Source organism: Mercurialis annua, linkage group LG1-X, assembly GCF_937616625.2.
Source record: "Mercurialis annua linkage group LG1-X, ddMerAnnu1.2, whole genome shotgun sequence".
Classification (NCBI taxonomy): Eukaryota; Viridiplantae; Streptophyta; class Magnoliopsida; order Malpighiales; family Euphorbiaceae; genus Mercurialis; species Mercurialis annua.
The window spans coordinates 3,348,165-3,367,283 of record NC_065570.1 but is presented as its reverse complement, the minus strand read 5'-3'; the positions used below and the strand labels follow the sequence as shown (position 1 = coordinate 3,367,283).

Genomic DNA, 19,119 nt, shown 5'->3' with positions numbered 1-19,119 from the left:
TGACCGTTTGAAGGTGGAATATCCAATTCATGAAGTTTCTTCGTTATGGGACGTTGTAAAACGTTTACATAAAGTTTCATATTAAACAATCACATTTAAAGTTAGTTAAAGTTGTGTTTAAGTGTTAAATTTGTATACTATAAAGCCTCTTCTTCTCAGAATTTAAGCTCCCAAATTTCAGAGTAGAAGAGAAATATCAAATTATGACTTCATCTATAGTAACATATTTTTGGCTAAACCTATTTTGAGGTCCTTAAACTATACATTTTTGGTTTATTAGATCTCTTAACTTCTATTTGACTTCTTCGGGTCCTTAAACTTTCATTTTTTAATTCATCAGGTTCTTCAACTTTTATTTACCTTTTTCTTCAAGTCTCTAATTATTTATTTTTTGGTTTATTGGGTCCTTAAATGGATCTTCGTTTAAGGATCTAATGAACCAAAAAATAAAAGTTTAAGGATCCGAGAAAGTCAAATTAAAATTAAAAAAAATTGATAAATCAAAAAATGAAAGTTTAACGACCTTAAAATGGGTTTAGCTTATATTTTTCTAAATAGACATGTGATTAGATTTCCAATCATACATAAGACTATCATTATCATCATCATTTTATAATTATTCTGATTATTCTTATGACCTAGTAGCCATCCTCTCAAACTTTACACGGATTATAGCTCAAACTGTAAAAAAAAATCAATTAAATAACTAAAAATAAACAATATTAAAAAGGTTTAATTGTATTAAAAAGCTAAATCTTTTTAACTTTCTAAAAATATATTTAAACCTCTCAAAAGTTCTATTCCGATTTGACTAATTTGTTGAAAATCTATCCAATTTTTCAAATCGATTTATCCGAACCATAAGATATTCTATTTTTTTTTTAATTTTAAAATATTTTTACACATGTTTTTTTGTTGACGAGGACTCACTCTACTGAGCCGAAATTCAATATTATTGTCAAATTCCGGAATATGGACCGCCCACAAACCTATATACCTGATAAATTTCGGGGTATAATGATCAAAAACCCAACCTCGACCACCATAGACGGATCTTCATGGAGACATGGAGGGGTAATGGCCCCCCAAAATTTTAAAAAATTACCAAGTACTACTTTTACTTTTTAACTTTTGCCTTCCTAATTTTTTTTCAAAAGTAACTACATACTAATTTAGTTCTTTAACCATTGATAAAATATCTAATAATTTTAAATTTTTATATATTTGATTTGTATGCATTTAATTTGGCCCTCCCAAAAATTACAGTCAAAATCTGCCACTGTCGACCACTCCATATTAAATTATTTAAAATAACCACTTCATATTAAAAAAAGGGCGAGCCGGGGTTCGAACCCGCTACCTTTGGCCTCCAGATGACTGAGACTTATACCATTAGAACAAATTCGTACGGGGAATATTTTTACACATTCAATTGCAATTGTAATTATAATCAAATCAATTTTGAAAAATAAATAAACAGATTTACAACAAAGCTATTAAATATGGATAGATATACAACTTTTAAAATGTTTGGATGGTTTTTGACACTATCAGGCCTATAAAAATATATATATAAAAAAAATTAAATCAATCAAGCATTTCTAATTTCATAAATAATAATTTCAAATTTGACATGTATATTTTATCGAATTCACCAAATAAATTATAATAAGAGATGTATGAAAGAAAGGTTCATATAGTCATCCATTGTTTCGAGGGAAAATTAGGCGAGGCACGGTAAAAACGCCTAAATAATCTCAGTTTTATGGTGTGGCTCCAATCCTTGCAGAATTACGATACAAGTTGAAATGATGCTTAGTTTTTTTCTTTTCTCTCTCTTCTTTACGGTTGCATCTTTCAATAACACAGTGGTACTGGTGCATGTTCCTCTTCTATTTCTGAATTGTATAATTTTTTATTCACAAACAAAGATGAGGTAGACGAGACAATACCAACGCCGACGAATATGGTGGTGCCTGCTTTTCTTCTATTGCGTGAGTTGTATAATTAAGAGAAAATAACAAAAAAATCCTAAAAACAACGTTAAACCTCTTATTTTATTATTAATATTAACATTTTCTATTTGTCTTTAACCAACACCGTTTTACTCTTTATCAAGGCTTATCTCCTTAAACAACCCCTACCTTTTAGCCCCAATTCGTTTGCACTCTCACGTTGTAAAATCACCAAATATACTCGAATTACGACCTTTCACTTTTAAATGCACCCATTCTTGAAAAATATTCAAAACAATACTTTAAATTTTAACATATATTCTAAATCGGGTTTAATGTTGTATTTAAAATAAAAATAAAACTATTTTTAAAAAAATTATAAAACTTAACAATATTTTTTATTTAATATAAATAAATATGTTTATCTTATAAAAATTCATATCCGCAATCATGCGGCCTCTACTTTACAAGATTAATTAACGAGATTTTGATATTTGAATGATTACATGCTACTATCCGACCTGCTAAAAAATTTATATTTAGTAATTTTTTAAAAATTAAATAATTAGTATAAATACAAACTAATTTTTAATATTTTTTAAATTAAAAATTAAAACCCCGCTCGTCTTCCTCGAGACTAACCCGTTCCGGGTTCGTCTCGAGAAAGACGAGCCAGTCGTCTTCCTCCATGGAAGATTATCGTTTTCATAGAAGAGAGGAAGACGAGACTTTCTTAGATCTGCGACAGGTTCGTTTAAAATTTTTAATTTTTTAAAAAAATAAAAAAATATATTTAAAATAATTATTTAATTATTTATTTTGTCTATTAATATATTTGATCGATTTATATTTAAAAAAATATTATTATTATTTTTAATAAATTAAGCAAGATAGTGTTTTTATTTTAATTATAACTATGAGGACCATTTAAAATATTTATTAAAATTTGAAGTATTAGAAAAAAGGTTAATTTGATGTTTAAATGTGTAATTGAAACAAAAAGATTTGGATTTTAATATTTGAGGGTACAATTAAAAATAAAAAGTTATAATTGAAATATATTTGGTGGTTTTTTAACGTGAGGGTGCGAACGAATTGGAGTTAAAAGGCGGGGTTTTTTCAAAAAATACATCTTATAAAAAAAAAACACGACCTTACTCCAAACTTATACGTGTCCAATAAATAACACATGTAAATATTAGTGGCAAATATGAAATTGGGTTCCATTTAACGCGGTTTCTTCTACTTCAACAAGTCTGTGTGAGGGGGGACATGTTGAGTAGAGTTCATAATTGGAAGAGAATCCGTTCGTTTGAAAGAAACATCACATACTGGTCTCTTATCTAGACCAGGAATAGTTTGGTGAAGATGTTTCATTTTTCTTGCTTCCTAGAGCTTTCTTTTCATCACTGAAAAACTTGACCTAAGCCATGCTTTTCTTGCCACGTGTCTTTTACAATGCTGGCTTTTTTGTGGCCAAGTTTTAGAAGTAACACTCCCTTGCTTTAGAAGTAACGATAAGGACATAATTATGTACTGAGAGTACTTACAAACAATCTTTTACCCCAAATAAACATGTCGCGTATTGACTTGGATAGTGATAGATCCACAAGAGAAAGAGGAAGGAAATGAAGGGGTAGGCTGTAACTGATGTTGTTTTGAACAATAATGCCTTTGTCTTTACTCGAACGACTTTCCATTCTTATGTATTTGATCTGATGGTCGTAAAGATGCGATGCTTTGGACGGCTTATATTCCAATGTCTTGTAAACAAAGACATGAAAGTAATACACTCCTTCTCAAGTTTTGAAATGCCTATCATTCACAAACTATATTGCACGAGAACTTGTCGAATCCTATATTACTGCAATTCATTTCCGAAAAGAAAAACACTTATGAAACTCGAAAACTAAACATTACGCAGTTTCGCCTTTAACATGAATCATCCCTATTTGGATTTCACATGTTCCCCTTTCTCTAGTAGTATACTTAGCGGATCTTCTTTAATTAAAAGCAGAGTTTAAGCTCGAACAAAGAAGGACTTTGGTAGAGAAAACTCTGCAGATCATATTGTGGTAAATTTCAAAAACTTTGTTATTTATGAACAGAAAGCACTGAATATATATGATAGATTGACAAGTGTGTTTGAAGGAACAGCAGAGGCACCAAATCCAGACTCAAATACTCTCATAAATAATACAAACACTGTAATTTGCTAAGATGATTATCATTCACTTATATACTAAGTTTGACTATTCTAATTCTCCATGGAAATAGTTTCTGAGAACAGTAGCACCCCATCGATCATGAACGCATTCAACACCAATGACTCTTAAAGCTCTAGACATCCTTACTTCTTCTGCAGCAGTAAGACCAGCTTCACTCAGTCCAAAAACCCCTCTTCTCTTTCTAAAAATGTTATCAACTTCATTTTTGGACCTTTTATATGCATCTATCCGCAGATTCTTCATGTCTTATTACACAAAACAAGGGTAGCACCAACATTCTATTATCATAAGCCAACCATTTTATTATCACCAGTAGTCCACACATGAACATGAGCCATTCTTGAAGTGGTGAAAACGAAGCCTATCTCGAACAATAATTTCTCTATTAGCAACAACCGAAATGTACTTAATTGCCCGATGACAATCCTCACACATTCGAAGGTTCTTCACAATCCTGATGGGAGTATCATGGCTGGTTTTCAGAATCCCAAATGCTATTGCAAGCTTTTCACTGTGGTATCTAACTGCAAATTCCCTTTCTTCCTCCTCCAACTCATGCATCACTACATCATGTGCTGATGCATAACCTGCTTCTCTACATCGCGACATTAGTTCATCTAAAAATCGATATATTTCAGCTGTCTCTGGATGGGACTTGTCGCCCATGCTAAACAAATACGTTTTCTGATTAACTTCTATTGTGCTATAACCGACTTGCTTCTTTAAACTTTTTCCGATCATAATGTTTCTAACCTTCTCCACTCGGTCCATTCTACCTGCCAAAGCATAAATATTTGAGAGCATCACATAATGACCTGGATTTTCTGGTTCAACAGCTAATAAATGTTCAGCAACTTGTACACCAAGATCAAAATTCTTATGCATTTTGCAAGCCCCAAGCATAGCAGTCCAGATAGCCGCTGCAGGCTCTTTAGGAACTTCTTCGTTAATAAATTTAAAAGCTTCATCAAGAAGTCCAGCACGCCCTAGCAAATCAACATAGCACACATGATGCTCGATACCTGGCTTGAAGTGATACTCTTCTCTCATTCTCGCAAACACCAGCCGACCTTCTTTTACTAGTCCTGCGTGTGCGCATGCAGATAGAACAGCCACAAACGTTACTCTATTAGGACGGGGTCCTCTCCTTCTCATTTCATCAAATAAATCGACAGCTTCAAGACCATAACCATTTGTTCCATATCCAGAAATCATCGCTGTCCAAGAAACAACATTGGTTTCATTCATCGCATCGAAAACTTCCCTTGCTTTCCTCACATACCCACACCTTGTATACATGTTAATCAATGAAGTACCGAGCACCACGTTCAAATCCAAACCATACTCAGCAATGTAATTATGCACCCAACATCCTACACTAAATGCTCCCAGCTGAGCACAAGCCGATAACACACTAACAAAAGTAGCAGAATCCGGCTTAAATCCTTCTTCCCTCATTTTATTAAACAACCCAATAGCCTCGTTCCCACACCCATTTTGCTCATACCCCGAAATCATCGAATTCCACGCTACAATACTTCTGTCACACATTTTATCAAACACCTTCCGCGCATTACCCAAATCACCACACTTCGCATAAAACGCCACCAAAGCAGCCTGAACATACACATCCAAACCAAACCCACTAATCAAAACATGTCCATGAACAGTTTTACCAAGTTTTAATGACGATAAATCAGCGCAAGATTTCACAAGAGAAGTAAATGTATAAGCTGACGGCCAAATATTATAAAGAACCATGTATTTGTAAAAGTAAAGAGAATAAACGGAGAATTTATGATATTTCGATGTGGATTTGATAAGTGAATTGAATAGGAATGAGTCGGGATTTGAGACAGATTGGAAAATCTTGCGCGTGTAGCTAATGGAGCCTGCTGCGCAAACTAGAGTGAGAAGCTTGGTGAGAAGGGAACGGCTGTGACTGAAGCCGGAGGTGATAATGTAGGCATGGGCTTGCTTTAGAGGTTGAAGACGTGGTCCGGCTTGGATGAGATAATGGTAGGCTGGAGAGTGTGGGAGTTGATGGAATTTTATGGTTTCCATGGAAATTTGCCATAACAGAAATTTGATTAGCTTGCTGTTTAAATTTGGCGGCAATGTTCTTTTTTAAATATGGTAGCCAGTCTAAACGCTTCGTTTTGCTTTTTGGCAATGCAAATGAAATGATCCTATATTGTGAAAATGTAATTTCTTTTTTAATGTTTGATCAAATAAAATAAAATTCATTTTTACACTACAGAAAACAATATCGGTAAGTGCAAATTAGGGGATGTAAATGAATTGAGCCGAGTCAGAATGAGTGACGGAGCTAAATATAATATGTATAGGTAGATAGTTTTTGAAAGTTGGGGGGCTAAACTGCAGTATTATTTAATTTTCTGTACTAGCTGGAACAATTTTGAAAAATTGGGGGTATTAAGGCAATTCTATGCCTGCATGCCCCTCCGTCATCGGTCCGAATTAGACGGAATTCGAATGTGTTACACAAAGTTGATGCAGCTTAAATACTTTTTGTCATAAAACATAAAATATAATAAATTAAGATGATATAGATATAGAGATTTAAGGATATAAAGAATTAATATAAAAACATATATTATTTTATGTATGCTCATTTAAATTTACGAGTCTCGCAAGTTTTTTAATTGATACTCGAAATTGGCTCGAAATGAAATTCAACTTAGCACGGACTCGAGCTCGATTTAAATTCTTCGAGTCTATATCGAGTTTTTTTAAATTGGTCTCAAACAATTCACGAGTTGCCCGTGTAGTTTAAACCATTAATGAGTGAAGGCTTGTACTTTTAATCATTTTGATAGTGAATAGCGTTTTCTGAAAAATAATACCAAAAAATAAAAAATAAATTGCAGGCTGTGGGGTTCGAACCCACGCGCACTTATGTGCAGAAGATCTTAAGTCTTCCCCCTTAACCTCTCGGGCAAACCTGCTGTTTGTTAAGCATATAAATAATAATATTAAGTACGAACCATAAAAATTAACTAGATTATGCTGTGGAATCCAGTTCTTTCTGGCAGCATTCTTCAACCTATTAATCAGAATTCACAACTCTCAGCTACAAACTGTAATGGCATTTAATCTCCTTCTCATTATCACAATATCACTACACTGAGTACTCTGTTGCTGTTTTCTAGTGTATGTTCTAATCAGCAGAAATATTTTCATCTCTCACCATTTAGTATAGATAGACATGATCAGTATACATGTGAGCAGTCAAATTCAAGGACTGAAGCATTGCTTCTCCTTGTTTGTTAACATTAAATACACATATCCCACCGTTATTCACATCAATCGCCCGGAACCTGAAAACCAACAGAACCACTTTCAGAACTCAATACTTAATGACTTCTGCAGCAACTATCATACTCATACCGATATGACGCTCACAGAAACCAGCTCTAAATGGCACGGAAACTTTTGATTCTTACCTTTCGTTTTTGTTTTGAGAACTCTATATTTGTAACTTATTCTCGTAAAAAATATGGTTTATCCATTTTCTGTTTCAGCATTTCCGAGTACATTTTCGTGCTACATAGGATAGAATAAACTAAAGCAAAATGGTTGATGAAATTTGAAAATTACACTAGATCATTGCATACCTCTCTGGATCGAGCCCCAAAGCCGTGCAGATAAGTGCCCTCAAAATTGACTTGTGAGTGATGACTAAGAAATTTTGACCCTGATGCAGAAAGATGCTTGCATGATTTGTCTAGTCATTGCTATGAACACTGATGACTATAAGAAGAAAAAGCATAAGACTCACAGGTGACAACAAAATTTCCTTCCAAGCTTCTCTAGCTGTCTCCCATAGTTCGCGAACAGGGTAGACGCCATTTACATAGAAATTAGCAGGATCTTCTCTCCATGTTGTAAATTCCTTTGGATATTTCTCTCTAGCATCCACTGCCTCCAAATACTGAACGTGATTTAGTCAAATGTAAATTGCAAAAATAATAAACCTCAGCTTTCTAATTGAACCAATCAATACCAAAGGGGTCAATCCAACTAGAAATAGTAAACCTTTGGCGAATGAAATGAACAATTTAATGTCAAACTATGATAAAGTTACTAGTTTGATGGGTGATGGATGTGTGACTGCAATATTACACGCAAAAGTTATTGCACACAAAATTTTTCGAGTCCTACTTTTTGGTGTTTCTTTCCGTTTTGTAAAACGCTTCTGAAACTCCAGACCTCTATTTTTATAACCTACCTTAAAAAAATATCGTTTTCCGTATCGGTGTTTCCCATTTCAGCATTCTGTGCTACATACTCTAAAACTAATTGAATAAACATAATAGAAGGAAGCTGACCATTTCTCATGCCTTCAAGGTAAAAAAGATGAGCCTCCTTCAGTGAATCAAGGAAAACAAGTGGCTCCTCCCTTTCTTGCCATATTACTTCAGCAGTGGTCTACATAAACACCAATGATTATCATTTTATTAACCAAAAAACTGAAAGTTAGACATAGTTATCGTAGCAGTCATACCTTGGCACGAGATATTGGACTTGAAAAGCATCGATCGAAGTCTATATTCACTAAGGCCTGCCTACACATCTCTGCTTGCCTCACTCCAGTGTCAGTTAAGATAGATAAGTTTGAGCTTCCCTAGATATGTATAGAGTAAGCAAATAAGAAGCTAGAATTATGCGTAATTGTTCGATAAGTAGCAAGTTATATGCGGTAGATATACAAACCTGAACTCTACCTTCTAGATTCCAAGAGCTAAGTCCATGCCTCACGAGCGTAACCTTCTTTGATGATGACAACAACTTTTGAGTAAGCGAAGTTGTTGCATTTTCAAAACCATATGCGCCACCACTGATGGAAGCATCACTCTGAATCGTCTCTGCCATAATCAGGAACCAAAACTAAATTAGTCAGGATGCAACATGTATTTTGCAAGAGAATCCAGTCTCAAAATTTCGTTATAATCTTCCGTACACGTCATGGAGATTCGTATTACTTTCATGTTTACGTGTGATATAGACAAATAAATGAAAGTAATATACTCCTTTCTCAAACATTATCAGTTTCTAAATGTCATGATTTACAAGCTGCATTGCACGGAAACTTACCGAGTCTTATAGTTCAGCGTTATATTTCCAAAAACAGAAATGCCCCAAAACTTTAAATTTATAACCTATACTTGTAAAAAATATCATTATGTTGCTTTCCATATCAGCATTTTCTGTTTCAACATCGCCGTCCAACATAGTCCACAAGGGTTTCGCCTTTAACATGAATCTCGCCTATTTGAAATTCACATGTTCCAGTTCCATTATCATCAAATTCAAAACTCTATGACTATATCCTTTTTGGTTTTACACCGCTGCTGAAAATTTCTCCCTAATTTCTACATTTGCTAAGGCCTTTGTACTTTGTTAATCAGACCACTGAATTCTAATTTTGAACTAATTTTTCAAAAATTAATAATCTAAATTTTATTCACTGCTGCAATTCTTAATAAAAAAAACACCAAAAACCATTAAATAAAACAAAAAAAATAGGGTGTAAAAATTAAAAACCGCTTGCATGTAATGTAAGTTATCAAATTCAAGATATAGAAACACTAATTATCTCAGAACATAAAAATGAAAAACTCACCAGTTGCTAAATTCATGTCTGGACTAGAATTTGAGCATTGAATTTGAATTCCATGTCTAGTATCGTACTTAACGGGCCTTCTTGAATTAAATTCAGAGCTTAAGGTTGAACAAAGAGGGACTTTGAAAGAGAAAACTCCGGAGATCATCTTGTGTTAAATTTCAAAACCTTGCTATTTATGAACAGAAAGTACTTAATTTAGCAATTTTCGGATAGTTTCTGAGCATTTATATATGATAGTATGAAAAAAATTACTGATTGTGGAATTATCTGGTAGTGTTTTTAGTAAGCGATTCTTGTCCTTACATTTCAACATTCATCTTTTTGGATATGGTCATCATTGAAGTGGAGAGATTCTTAGGTAGGCTAAGTCTACCACGTCATTCGTGAACTAACATATCATATTATGACACGTCATTAAAATAGTGGCACTATTGTAATTTTGTTTATTACTTATTTACACTTTTGAATAGTAATATTACGATAGTGTCATTATTTTAATGACATGTCATAATATGATAGGTTTAGTCCACGAATGACGTGGTGGACTGAGTCTATCTAAGAATTTCTCCATTGAAGTGTAACATTTCTTGATGTTTTTTTGTTTTTTTGTTTTCATTTATTACCTTTTCTTTGGATTAGTTATGTTTGTCCCTTAGTAAAAGGGAAAAAGGTCATTGATACACCTAAGGTTGGACCCCTCGATCAAGTAAGCTCTCAATATTTAAAAAAAATCAAATATACTCTTAACATCTTAAAAAGTGAACAAACATGCCTCTTTATTTTGACAATTAGGCCTCCAACGTTTCATTTATGCGTCAAAATTGGGGCCTTACTGTTCACTTTTTAAGACATTAGGGGCATAACTGAACCTTTTCGGATGTTGAAAACTTATTTGATTTTGAAGTCAAATTTTAGGAATATAAATGACCCTTTTTTCTTAATAAACTTTACAATTTGGTTTATATTTTAAAAAAAGCTTAATCACCAACAAAAACCCCACCTTTTAGCCCCTTTTGAAATGCACTCTGACGATGCAATTTTGTCAGTTGCACCCTAATTTGCATCTTTGAGTTTCAATTCCACCCTCAAAATTAAATTGGACTCTTTTTTACTCGGGAAAAATTCATAAAAACCCTTATAAAGTACTTGTTTGAACTCTTTTCCACACAAAAAGTTAAAAATTGATGATTTATTTTAACTTTTTTCAAATGAAGAAGAGATCAATTTAGCACTTGAGGGTGGAATTGAAAACCAAAGGTGTGAATTAGAGTGCAACTGACAAAATTGCAACGTCAGGGTGCATTTGAAAAGAGGCTAAAAGGTGGGATTTTTTTGGTGATTAAGCCTTAAAAAAATTACAATGTCTGAGCTTTTAATTTTTTTTACAATTTTATACTTTTTTGTCCCATTCTAAAAGTTTCATTTAATATTTTAAGATGTTCTATTTCAAAAGTCTCATTTTTATTTTTATAATATCTTTATATTAAATTTTTCTTTTTTACTTTTCATTTAGGGTTTAAGGTCATTATTATTAATAGGGGTAGAATATAAAAAAACATAAAAAAAGTAATATATATTTTTTAATCTTTGTATAATGAGATTTCTAAAATAGAATAAAGAGAGTACAATCCATTCATTTGAATTTAATGTGGTCACTCAGTACATTCTTCTCCAATTAGACAAAAAAATCATAAATGAAATTATAGAAAATTTATGAAAAAATGTAAAAAAATAAAAGATGATGCATAAAATTATGTTTAATTGAAATGCAGCGCATGTAATTATAAAAAATTTAAAAATCATACATGACATTGTAAAAATTAATAAAATTAATTGAACTTTTAATTTTTCTAGAGGTAAAGTGTTTTTTCAGTAATCACCTTTACTTATACATCTGAAACAAATATATGTATTAATTCTACATAACAGAAAAATAGATAAAATTCATAAACGATCAATAATATTGCTTCAACTTCGAGCTAATAATTAGTATTTAGTATAATTTATTTCTATTAATGCTTCAATTTTTTTATATCGGAAAAATATATTATACAGTATATGAGAGACGTATTAAATATGTATTGGAGATATAAAAAAAGAATAATATATTTATATTTTTTTAAATTAAAATTAAAATTTAAAATTAAGATTAATATTTTTAAAATTTAAACATAAATAAATTTTATAAACAATTTAAATGAATATATAATTATATAAATTTATATTAAAAAAAAGAATTGTATCAGGTGCACCAAAAGATGCACTTGAAATTTATTAAGAATGGACCCGCGCGTGCTGCGTGGGCCATTCATTACTGCAGATGCACCAAATGGTGCACCTTAATTTGGCAAAGTGAAGGGCCTCTTTGTTTTTTTTTTAATAATTTTCTTTTTATTATATAAGATACATGTAGTGAGCACATGTTGATTTTGAAAAAAGGTGGTGTTGGTTAAAAAGTAATAGGCTAATGATCAGAAAAAACCTCCACCTTTTAGCCCCTTTCCGTTTGCACCCTCACGTTGTAAAATCACCAATTTTATCCAAATTCTCACCTTTCGGCTTCAATTGCACCCTTAAACATCAAATTGACATCTTTTCACTGGAAAAAAGTTCAAATCAATACTTTATATTTTAACATTTATTCTAAATAGTGCTTAATGTTATATTTAAAATAAAAAAACTCTTCTTTTCAAAAATTTATTAAACTTAATAATAATTTTTTATTTAATACAAATTAATATTATTAATAAAATTAAATTTAAAAAATTTAAAAGAAATTTTTAATATATCATTTATAAATAATTAATAACTTTTTTATATTTGTTCGGACATATTATTTTTAATTTAAATTTCTATAACTATAATCATTTTTGCCATTACGGATCCAAGTTCATCTTCAATTTCAGATTCTGAAATAAACCCATTAGGAACAGATGACACCTTCCATTTTTGCCACTGAACAAACATTTTTGCAACCTTTTCTAGATCCATTAATCTTACAATCAAGAATTTGATCAAAGTTTCATTCCCATATTTCTGCACAAAAATCATATCTTTTTCATAATCAAACAATTTCAATACTAGAAATTTAAACAGCTCTGACATAATAATAAAATTAGTACCACAGTGCAAGAAGAACTGAGTTTTTCAATTGATTTTCTCAACTGGGTTACTGCATTTTTTTGAGATTTCTCCATTGGAGTGGTGAAGATTTCTCCATCGGAGTGGTGAAAATGATAATGGAAGGTTGTTTTGTTATGAACTTTTATAAGAACAGCTTGACGACAAATTGTTCTTCACGAACAGATTCAAGCTCTGTTGAAGAACATATCTTGAATCTGTTAAACGTGAAGAACAGATATTGTATCTGTTCTTCACGATTTGTTCGTGAAGAACAGGTCTTTGTCAAGCTGTTCTTGACGAAGAACGACCTGTTCTTCGTCAAGAACAGTGGTGGCGGTCCGGTGATGACGTTTGGGTGGTCAGTGGCGGTGGTAGGTAGTCAGTGGCGGCTGTGGGTGTTGAGATAAATTAAAACGATACAAAATTAATTTAAAATTAATTTTGCGAAATAAAGGCGGTGAGATATGGTATGGTTTAAAACCGGAGGGACAACATAAATTTTTTCTGATAAAATTTAAATTAAAAACGATATGAAAATTTAATTAAATGAATTTGAAATTAATTTTGCGGAATATAGACGGCGAGGTCCAAATAGGGTGGATATAAATTTTTAAAACATAATAATATTTATTATTAATTTTTTAAAATATTAGGAAGATGGTTTTTTTAGTTTTGATTATAACATTGAGTACCATTTAAAATATTTGTTAAAATATGAAGTACTGATAAAGAGGTCAGTTTGATGCTTAAGGGTGCAATTGAAATCAAAAGGTGTGAATTTTGATGTTTGAGGGTGAAATTGAAAACGAAAGGTGTAGATTTGGGTAAAATTGGCGATTTTACAACGTGAGGGTGCAAATGGAAAGGGGCTAAAAGGTGGAGGTTTTTTCAGACTATTAGCCAAAGTAATAATGAGAAGTGGTAGTGTTTTATGAAAAAAAAATTATAATAAATAAATTAATATTGCAGTATGTGAAATAGTGAGTCATTATTGCAATTTTTTTGTTATTTTCTCTTTTTTAAATAACCAAATTAAAACGAATTACAGTAAGATCATCAATTTAAAACAAATATAAAATATAGTAAGAAACATAATCAATTCCTTCAGATCAATTTCCACAATGGTTTCAGCTCAAACAAAAATTACCATTAGAAAAATCAAAAACTAATTAAACTATTAACTCACTCAATATTTCTGTAATTCACGTCACAGTATACATCAAACTTGAAACTCACTCTACATCTATAAATCACAGGAAATTTAAGGTAGTTCTTTTACAGCAAAAATGGGAGTGAGGAACTTATGAAGAGAGCAAAGAAGAAGAAGAAAATAAAGAATTGCAGCAACGAAACCAGCAACGAGAGCTATGGTAGCTTGGTCACAGAACTCCGGAACTTGTCCGCAGACCGGTAGCCAACCGGCATGACTGTTCCCTTTTTTTCCTACTTCAGCTATTGCTAATGCAGCCGAAATGCTCGAGGTCAGTAACACTGTTATTACCTGAGATACCAAATCGTTTGAAAGTAAATTTCAAATTATTAACGGAATTATCAGAAAAATTTTATAGTTTACAAAATTAAAATTGAGATATCAAATCGTTTAGTTTTCAAACAAGGAATACCAAACTGTGAATTATGACAAATGTGAGGAGTTTTATAGAGTAGTTTACTCGTATTTTAACAATTTGATCGATAATTTTATAATTTATAATAATTATATTTAACCAGTAAATAAGTAATAAAATAAAAGGTCTAAATTGATATAAACAAAATATATTTCAGTTTCATAAGTTATTTTTATGGTTAATTAGTCAATAATCGAAGAAAAAAATATAGAATTTTAAAAAACTATCTAACCCGGTTTTATTAGATATTGTTAATATTAAATTCTTTTATGAACTTTTCCTTGAAATATAGACTAATTAATTGTAAAAATAAATTAAAAAACTGGATTATATTTTACTTTTATCGATCAGGTATTTTTCTATTTGACTTAAAAATAAAATTGATGGCTAAATAATCAACTTTTCTATTCATAATATATTTATAGGTAAATTTCATATAAAATTACCACATTTACACGTTTTTTTCATTTTAATTACATATTTTAAAAGGTGTCATATAAAATCATCAATTTTTATTTTTTCCGAATCTTTTATTGGAGAATTTTTTAGATAGACTCGGTCTATCACGTCATCCGTAGACTAAACCAATCATATCTTAACACCTCATTAAAATGAAGGTATACTTGTAATATCATAATTTAAAAGTGTATGCAAATAACAAACGAAATTACAAAAATACCCTCATTTTAATGAGGTGTTATAATATTATTGGCTTAATCTACGGATGACGTGGTAGACTGAGTTTATATAAGAATTTCTCCTTTTATTGATGCAAAAATTAAATGTCTTCCTCCTCCCCTATAAAAGTCATAATTTGATTAATGTACTAATTAAAACAAAATAACACCTTTCTTTTTCTTTTTTTTTCGTCATATGGTATTTTCTATATCGGTGATGGATTTGTAAAAAAAATGAAAGTGGTAAATTTATAGGATATTTTTTAAAAGCGTGATTAAAATGAAAAACGTGTAAATGTGGTGATTTTATATGAAACTAACCCTACATTTATGAATTTCAATATAATTATAAAAGGTCTAATCACTCAAAAACCCCTCATCTTTAAACTTTTTTTCAATTCCACCCCGACGTTGAAAATTTGTCAATTTTACCCACTTTTGAATTTTCCGTTTTCAATTGTACCCCAATATTTTAATTTTTATTAATTTTTTTACTTAAATGATGAAATCACTCAATTAATTAAGTCTAAACATGAAATTAAATTCTTTTTTATTCAAAAAAGTACAAATAAGTCCTTTATTTTTAAAAACTAACTAAAAACCATAATCAAATTAACACTAATTTAAATTCTTAATTAATTTAACTAAATTTAAATAAATTTTAAAAAAATACAATTAATATATGCGAGACATAGAGAATGTTTTAAACAAATTTCCAAACGCAATAGATGTTAATTTAATTTTTCAGGGTACAATTGAAACACAAAAATACAAAATAGGGTAAAATTGACAAATTTTCAACGTCAGGGTATGATTGAAAAGGGGTTAAAAGGTCAGGAGTTTTTAAGGCCATTATAAAATGAAAACTAACAAAATATTACTACATGATGAATAAAAGATAACCCATTTTTGGTTTCCTAAACTATACTTGTTTTGTTCATCTGCTCTTTAAATTATTTTTTATTATTATCTGATCTTTCAACTTAGCGAAAAATTATTTTTAAATCCCTAAACGATAAAAACGACGTTATTTTGTTATTTACAAAAATAAAATTTGTTACCTTAAACGGCGTCGTTTTTTTTAGTCAAAAACTCGAAAACGATTTTTTGCTAAGTTGAAAGACGAGATAAAGATAAAAAATAGTCTAAAAACTGGACGAACAAAACAGGTATAGTTTAAGGACGTGCAATAGGTTATTCCATAAAAAAAACAGTTACCATATCAAGAATGATAACTAAGCGATCAAGTATGCCTTTAGAACAAAGAAGAATGACTATGGCGGTATAAACACTTGCAATTCCTTCAATTATAGCAAAATACCTACAAAATTCAAAAACATTTAATTTGGTCACCAAAAATAAAGTATAAGAAGACTAATAAATAACTTCAATTTAATAAATAACTTACTTGAAAGCAGGAGTGTTGTTGTACTTTGCAGTGAACGTTAAGTTCAATACAGTAGCAGAATCGTGGCTCCGCACCATCACAACAATGGCGACCACAGTGGCAGCTAAGGCGACGAGCCTTAGCAGAATACACAAAATCTTGTTGTTGTTCATAATTGAGGAAGTATAAATTTGGGTTGTTGATGAATATTGTTTTGTGGAATTGAAGATATGAAATGTGAACATTTCGGCTCCTTATATTGGTAGATGAAGGTGATGTAGAAGTGTCCACTTGGTTCAAACCGACTTAAACCAACATGGAATTTTTTATTTTTATTTTCTCAAAATCGAACCAAATCAATTTTTTTAAAAATTTAATTGTTTCAAACCAAACAGAATCAAACCGAATGATTCAGTTTTTATTAAAACTTATCTACAATATTATTTTTATTCAGATTATTTGCAGATTAAATTTTGACCTTTTACTTTTGTTGCGATTTAAACACAGCGTTTAAAATTGATTTAAATAATTTCAACTATTCCTTTTTTGATATTTAATAGCCAAGAGTAATCGCGGAATGAATTTTTTTCAACTCAGATTTAATTTTTAATTCACTTGTAATTTTCTAATAGCACAAATTTTATTTCTATTTTAAAAAAAAAATCAGTGTTTATCCGGTGTTGGAGTCTACTTTAGGTTTAGGATAGTTCTACTCCTCATCTAAGTTATTATTTGATGTTGTTATCACCTTTAAAAACCGTCAAAACCATATCGTTCATAAAGAAAAATGCCCTTATGTTTTAAAAATGTTAGAAAATGAAGGATGTTATTTTCTGCCAAATATTAAAAGTTATGCTCAAATCATTACAAATGCGGAAAAACTAAATTTTATATGCAGATATTTTTTTTTTTATTTTAAAAATAAACCTAACTATTTTTTATAATATTAAAGCGAACCGAACCAAACTAATCGACTCAATCCAATTTTTTTAGTTTGGTTAGATTTTTGTACTACCCTATAAAGTGAGGCGATGTATCTAGCGCTCCTAATAGCTGAACGAGATATTTGTTTGGTAACCGGTAAGTGTTGGAAATAAAAAGTCAAACAGAAAAGGGAAGAATGACATTTGAACTGTGTTAGATCATTCATGAATTGATCTTTAATTTTTTTCATAAATTGATCTCTAATTTTTTGGTGGAAAAATATGAATTGGTCTCTAATACTTCATCGCATTGCAACTTGTTATAGAATATTATAGAATGTATTAAATAATTTAAAATATTGTAGAATGTACATTGTACAAAGTAATTAAGATTATTGTAGAATATAAATAATTAAGGATATGTAGAATGTAGAGAGCAACGAAGGAGGTTATAGAATGCAGGAAGTAACTAGAGATGATTTTAGAATGAGCTGAAAATTTATAATTGAATTCGAATTTGAACGGTAGTCTAGCGATTTTCGAGCTAGAATTCAATAAAAAAATTATTAAAATAATATCAAAAAATGCATTTATTTGTTTACTATAAAATATGGAATTAAAGAATTCAAAACAAAACACATGTAAACTTAATGGTAGTATATAAGTAGTCAAGATAATAATAAAAATTATTATTATTTGTATGTACGTGTGTAAAATTCGTTTAGATTCATATAGACTCATGAGACTTATGAGTTAGGCTCGAGATAAAATTCAAATGGATTAAGCTGTGACTCATCTCAAATTTTTCAAATTGATCTCAATACTTTTTAAAGTCATCTCGAATAATTTATAAATAATTTAATTTATAGATATTTAAAATTTATCCAAAAAGGTAAATTTGTCTCTATTGATCATAATTAGCAAACATTTGATTCTATTGTTTCGAGGTCATATAAAATTATTTAATGCTTCATAAATAATTTAGGTATTTGATAATACAACCAATAAATATTTGTATATATATATGTGACAAAGAATAAAAATTTAAAAAGTTATTCAAAATAGAGAAAAAGGACATATATGCCCCTAAGATTTGTTTCCAAGATCAAGTAAACCCTCAACGTTCGGAAAGGTTCAGATATATCTACAACGTCTTAAAAAATAAATAACCAGACTTTCAAATTTTGACGACCAGACTCTCAACGTCTCATTTATGCGTCCAAATCAGGCATGAGTGTTCATTTTGTAAAATATTTGGGCTATATTTTAACTTTTTCAAACGTGAAGAATTTATTTAGATCATAGACTTAAATTTTATGGACAAAAATGACTTTTTTTTTCTTCAAAATATTATGGACCCAAGAAATATCCATTACAATTATCAAGGCTAAACCCATCTAGAGACCCTTGTACTATAGCATTTTTGTTCAAAAAGCCCCTATACTATTTTTTTATTATTCAAGTCCCTCTACTTACATAATTTTTGATTTTTAGGTCCTTTTTTGGTTTTTTTCCAGTCCCTTTACTTACAATTTTTTTGTTTCTCCAGTC

The 19,119-nt window shown here is 30.5% G+C and overlaps 3 protein-coding genes and 1 non-coding gene across 4 annotated transcripts; all 4 read right to left on the bottom strand.

Annotated features, from left to right (window-relative positions):
• Positions 1-4,099: 4,099 nt before the first annotated feature.
• LOC126664258 (pentatricopeptide repeat-containing protein At2g33760-like) lies at positions 4,100-6,441 on the bottom strand. Its single transcript, XM_050356561.2, has one exon. The coding sequence runs from the start codon at positions 6,245-6,247 to the stop codon at positions 4,490-4,492; it is 1,758 nt and encodes a 585-aa protein (XP_050212518.1). The 5' UTR covers positions 6,248-6,441; the 3' UTR covers positions 4,100-4,489.
• Positions 6,442-7,069: 628 nt separating this feature from the next.
• Positions 7,070-7,152, bottom strand: TRNAL-UAA (transfer RNA leucine (anticodon UAA)). The gene has a single exon. It is a non-coding gene; the product is annotated as a tRNA-Leu (tRNA).
• Positions 7,153-7,290: 138 nt separating this feature from the next.
• LOC126672561 (probable 2-carboxy-D-arabinitol-1-phosphatase) lies at positions 7,291-10,109 on the bottom strand. The gene is made up of 7 exons (XM_050366516.2): positions 9,831-10,109; positions 8,921-9,072; positions 8,712-8,831; positions 8,536-8,635; positions 7,986-8,125; positions 7,822-7,901; positions 7,291-7,524 (listed from the first exon to the last, which is right to left on the bottom strand). The coding sequence occupies exons 1-7, from the start codon at positions 9,976-9,978 to the stop codon at positions 7,398-7,400; spliced, it is 867 nt and encodes a 288-aa protein (XP_050222473.1). The 5' UTR covers positions 9,979-10,109; the 3' UTR covers positions 7,291-7,397.
• A 3,996-nt stretch (positions 10,110-14,105) lies between these two features.
• LOC126665166 (CASP-like protein 1C2) lies at positions 14,106-16,887 on the bottom strand. The gene is made up of 3 exons (XM_050357878.2): positions 16,667-16,887; positions 16,477-16,579; positions 14,106-14,457 (listed from the first exon to the last, which is right to left on the bottom strand). Exons 1-3 carry the CDS (start codon positions 16,816-16,818, stop codon positions 14,218-14,220), a joined length of 495 nt encoding a protein of 164 aa, XP_050213835.1. The 5' UTR covers positions 16,819-16,887; the 3' UTR covers positions 14,106-14,217.
• Positions 16,888-19,119: the final 2,232 nt, after the last annotated feature.

Coding starts and splice junctions, on each gene's coding strand:
- LOC126664258 (XM_050356561.2), bottom strand. CDS start 6,247: ATGGAAACCATAAAATTCCATCAACTCCCACACTCTCCAGCCTACCAT.
- LOC126665166 (XM_050357878.2), bottom strand. CDS start 16,818: ATGAACAACAACAAGATTTTGTGTATTCTGCTAAGGCTCGTCGCCTTA. Junction 16,580..16,666: donor AACAACACTCCTGCTTTCAA/GTAAGTTATTTA, acceptor TGAATTTTGTAG/GTATTTTGCTATAATTGAAG. Junction 14,458..16,476: donor TAGTTATCATTCTTGATATG/GTAACTGTTTTT, acceptor TTGGTATCTCAG/GTAATAACAGTGTTACTGAC.
- LOC126672561 (XM_050366516.2), bottom strand. CDS start 9,978: ATGATCTCCGGAGTTTTCTCTTTCAAAGTCCCTCTTTGTTCAACCTTA. Junction 9,073..9,830: donor AGACATGAATTTAGCAACTG/GTGAGTTTTTCA, acceptor TGATTATGGCAG/AGACGATTCAGAGTGATGCT. Junction 7,525..7,821: donor TTGGGGCTCGATCCAGAGAG/GTATGCAATGAT, acceptor GTTGGTTTTCAG/GTTCCGGGCGATTGATGTGA.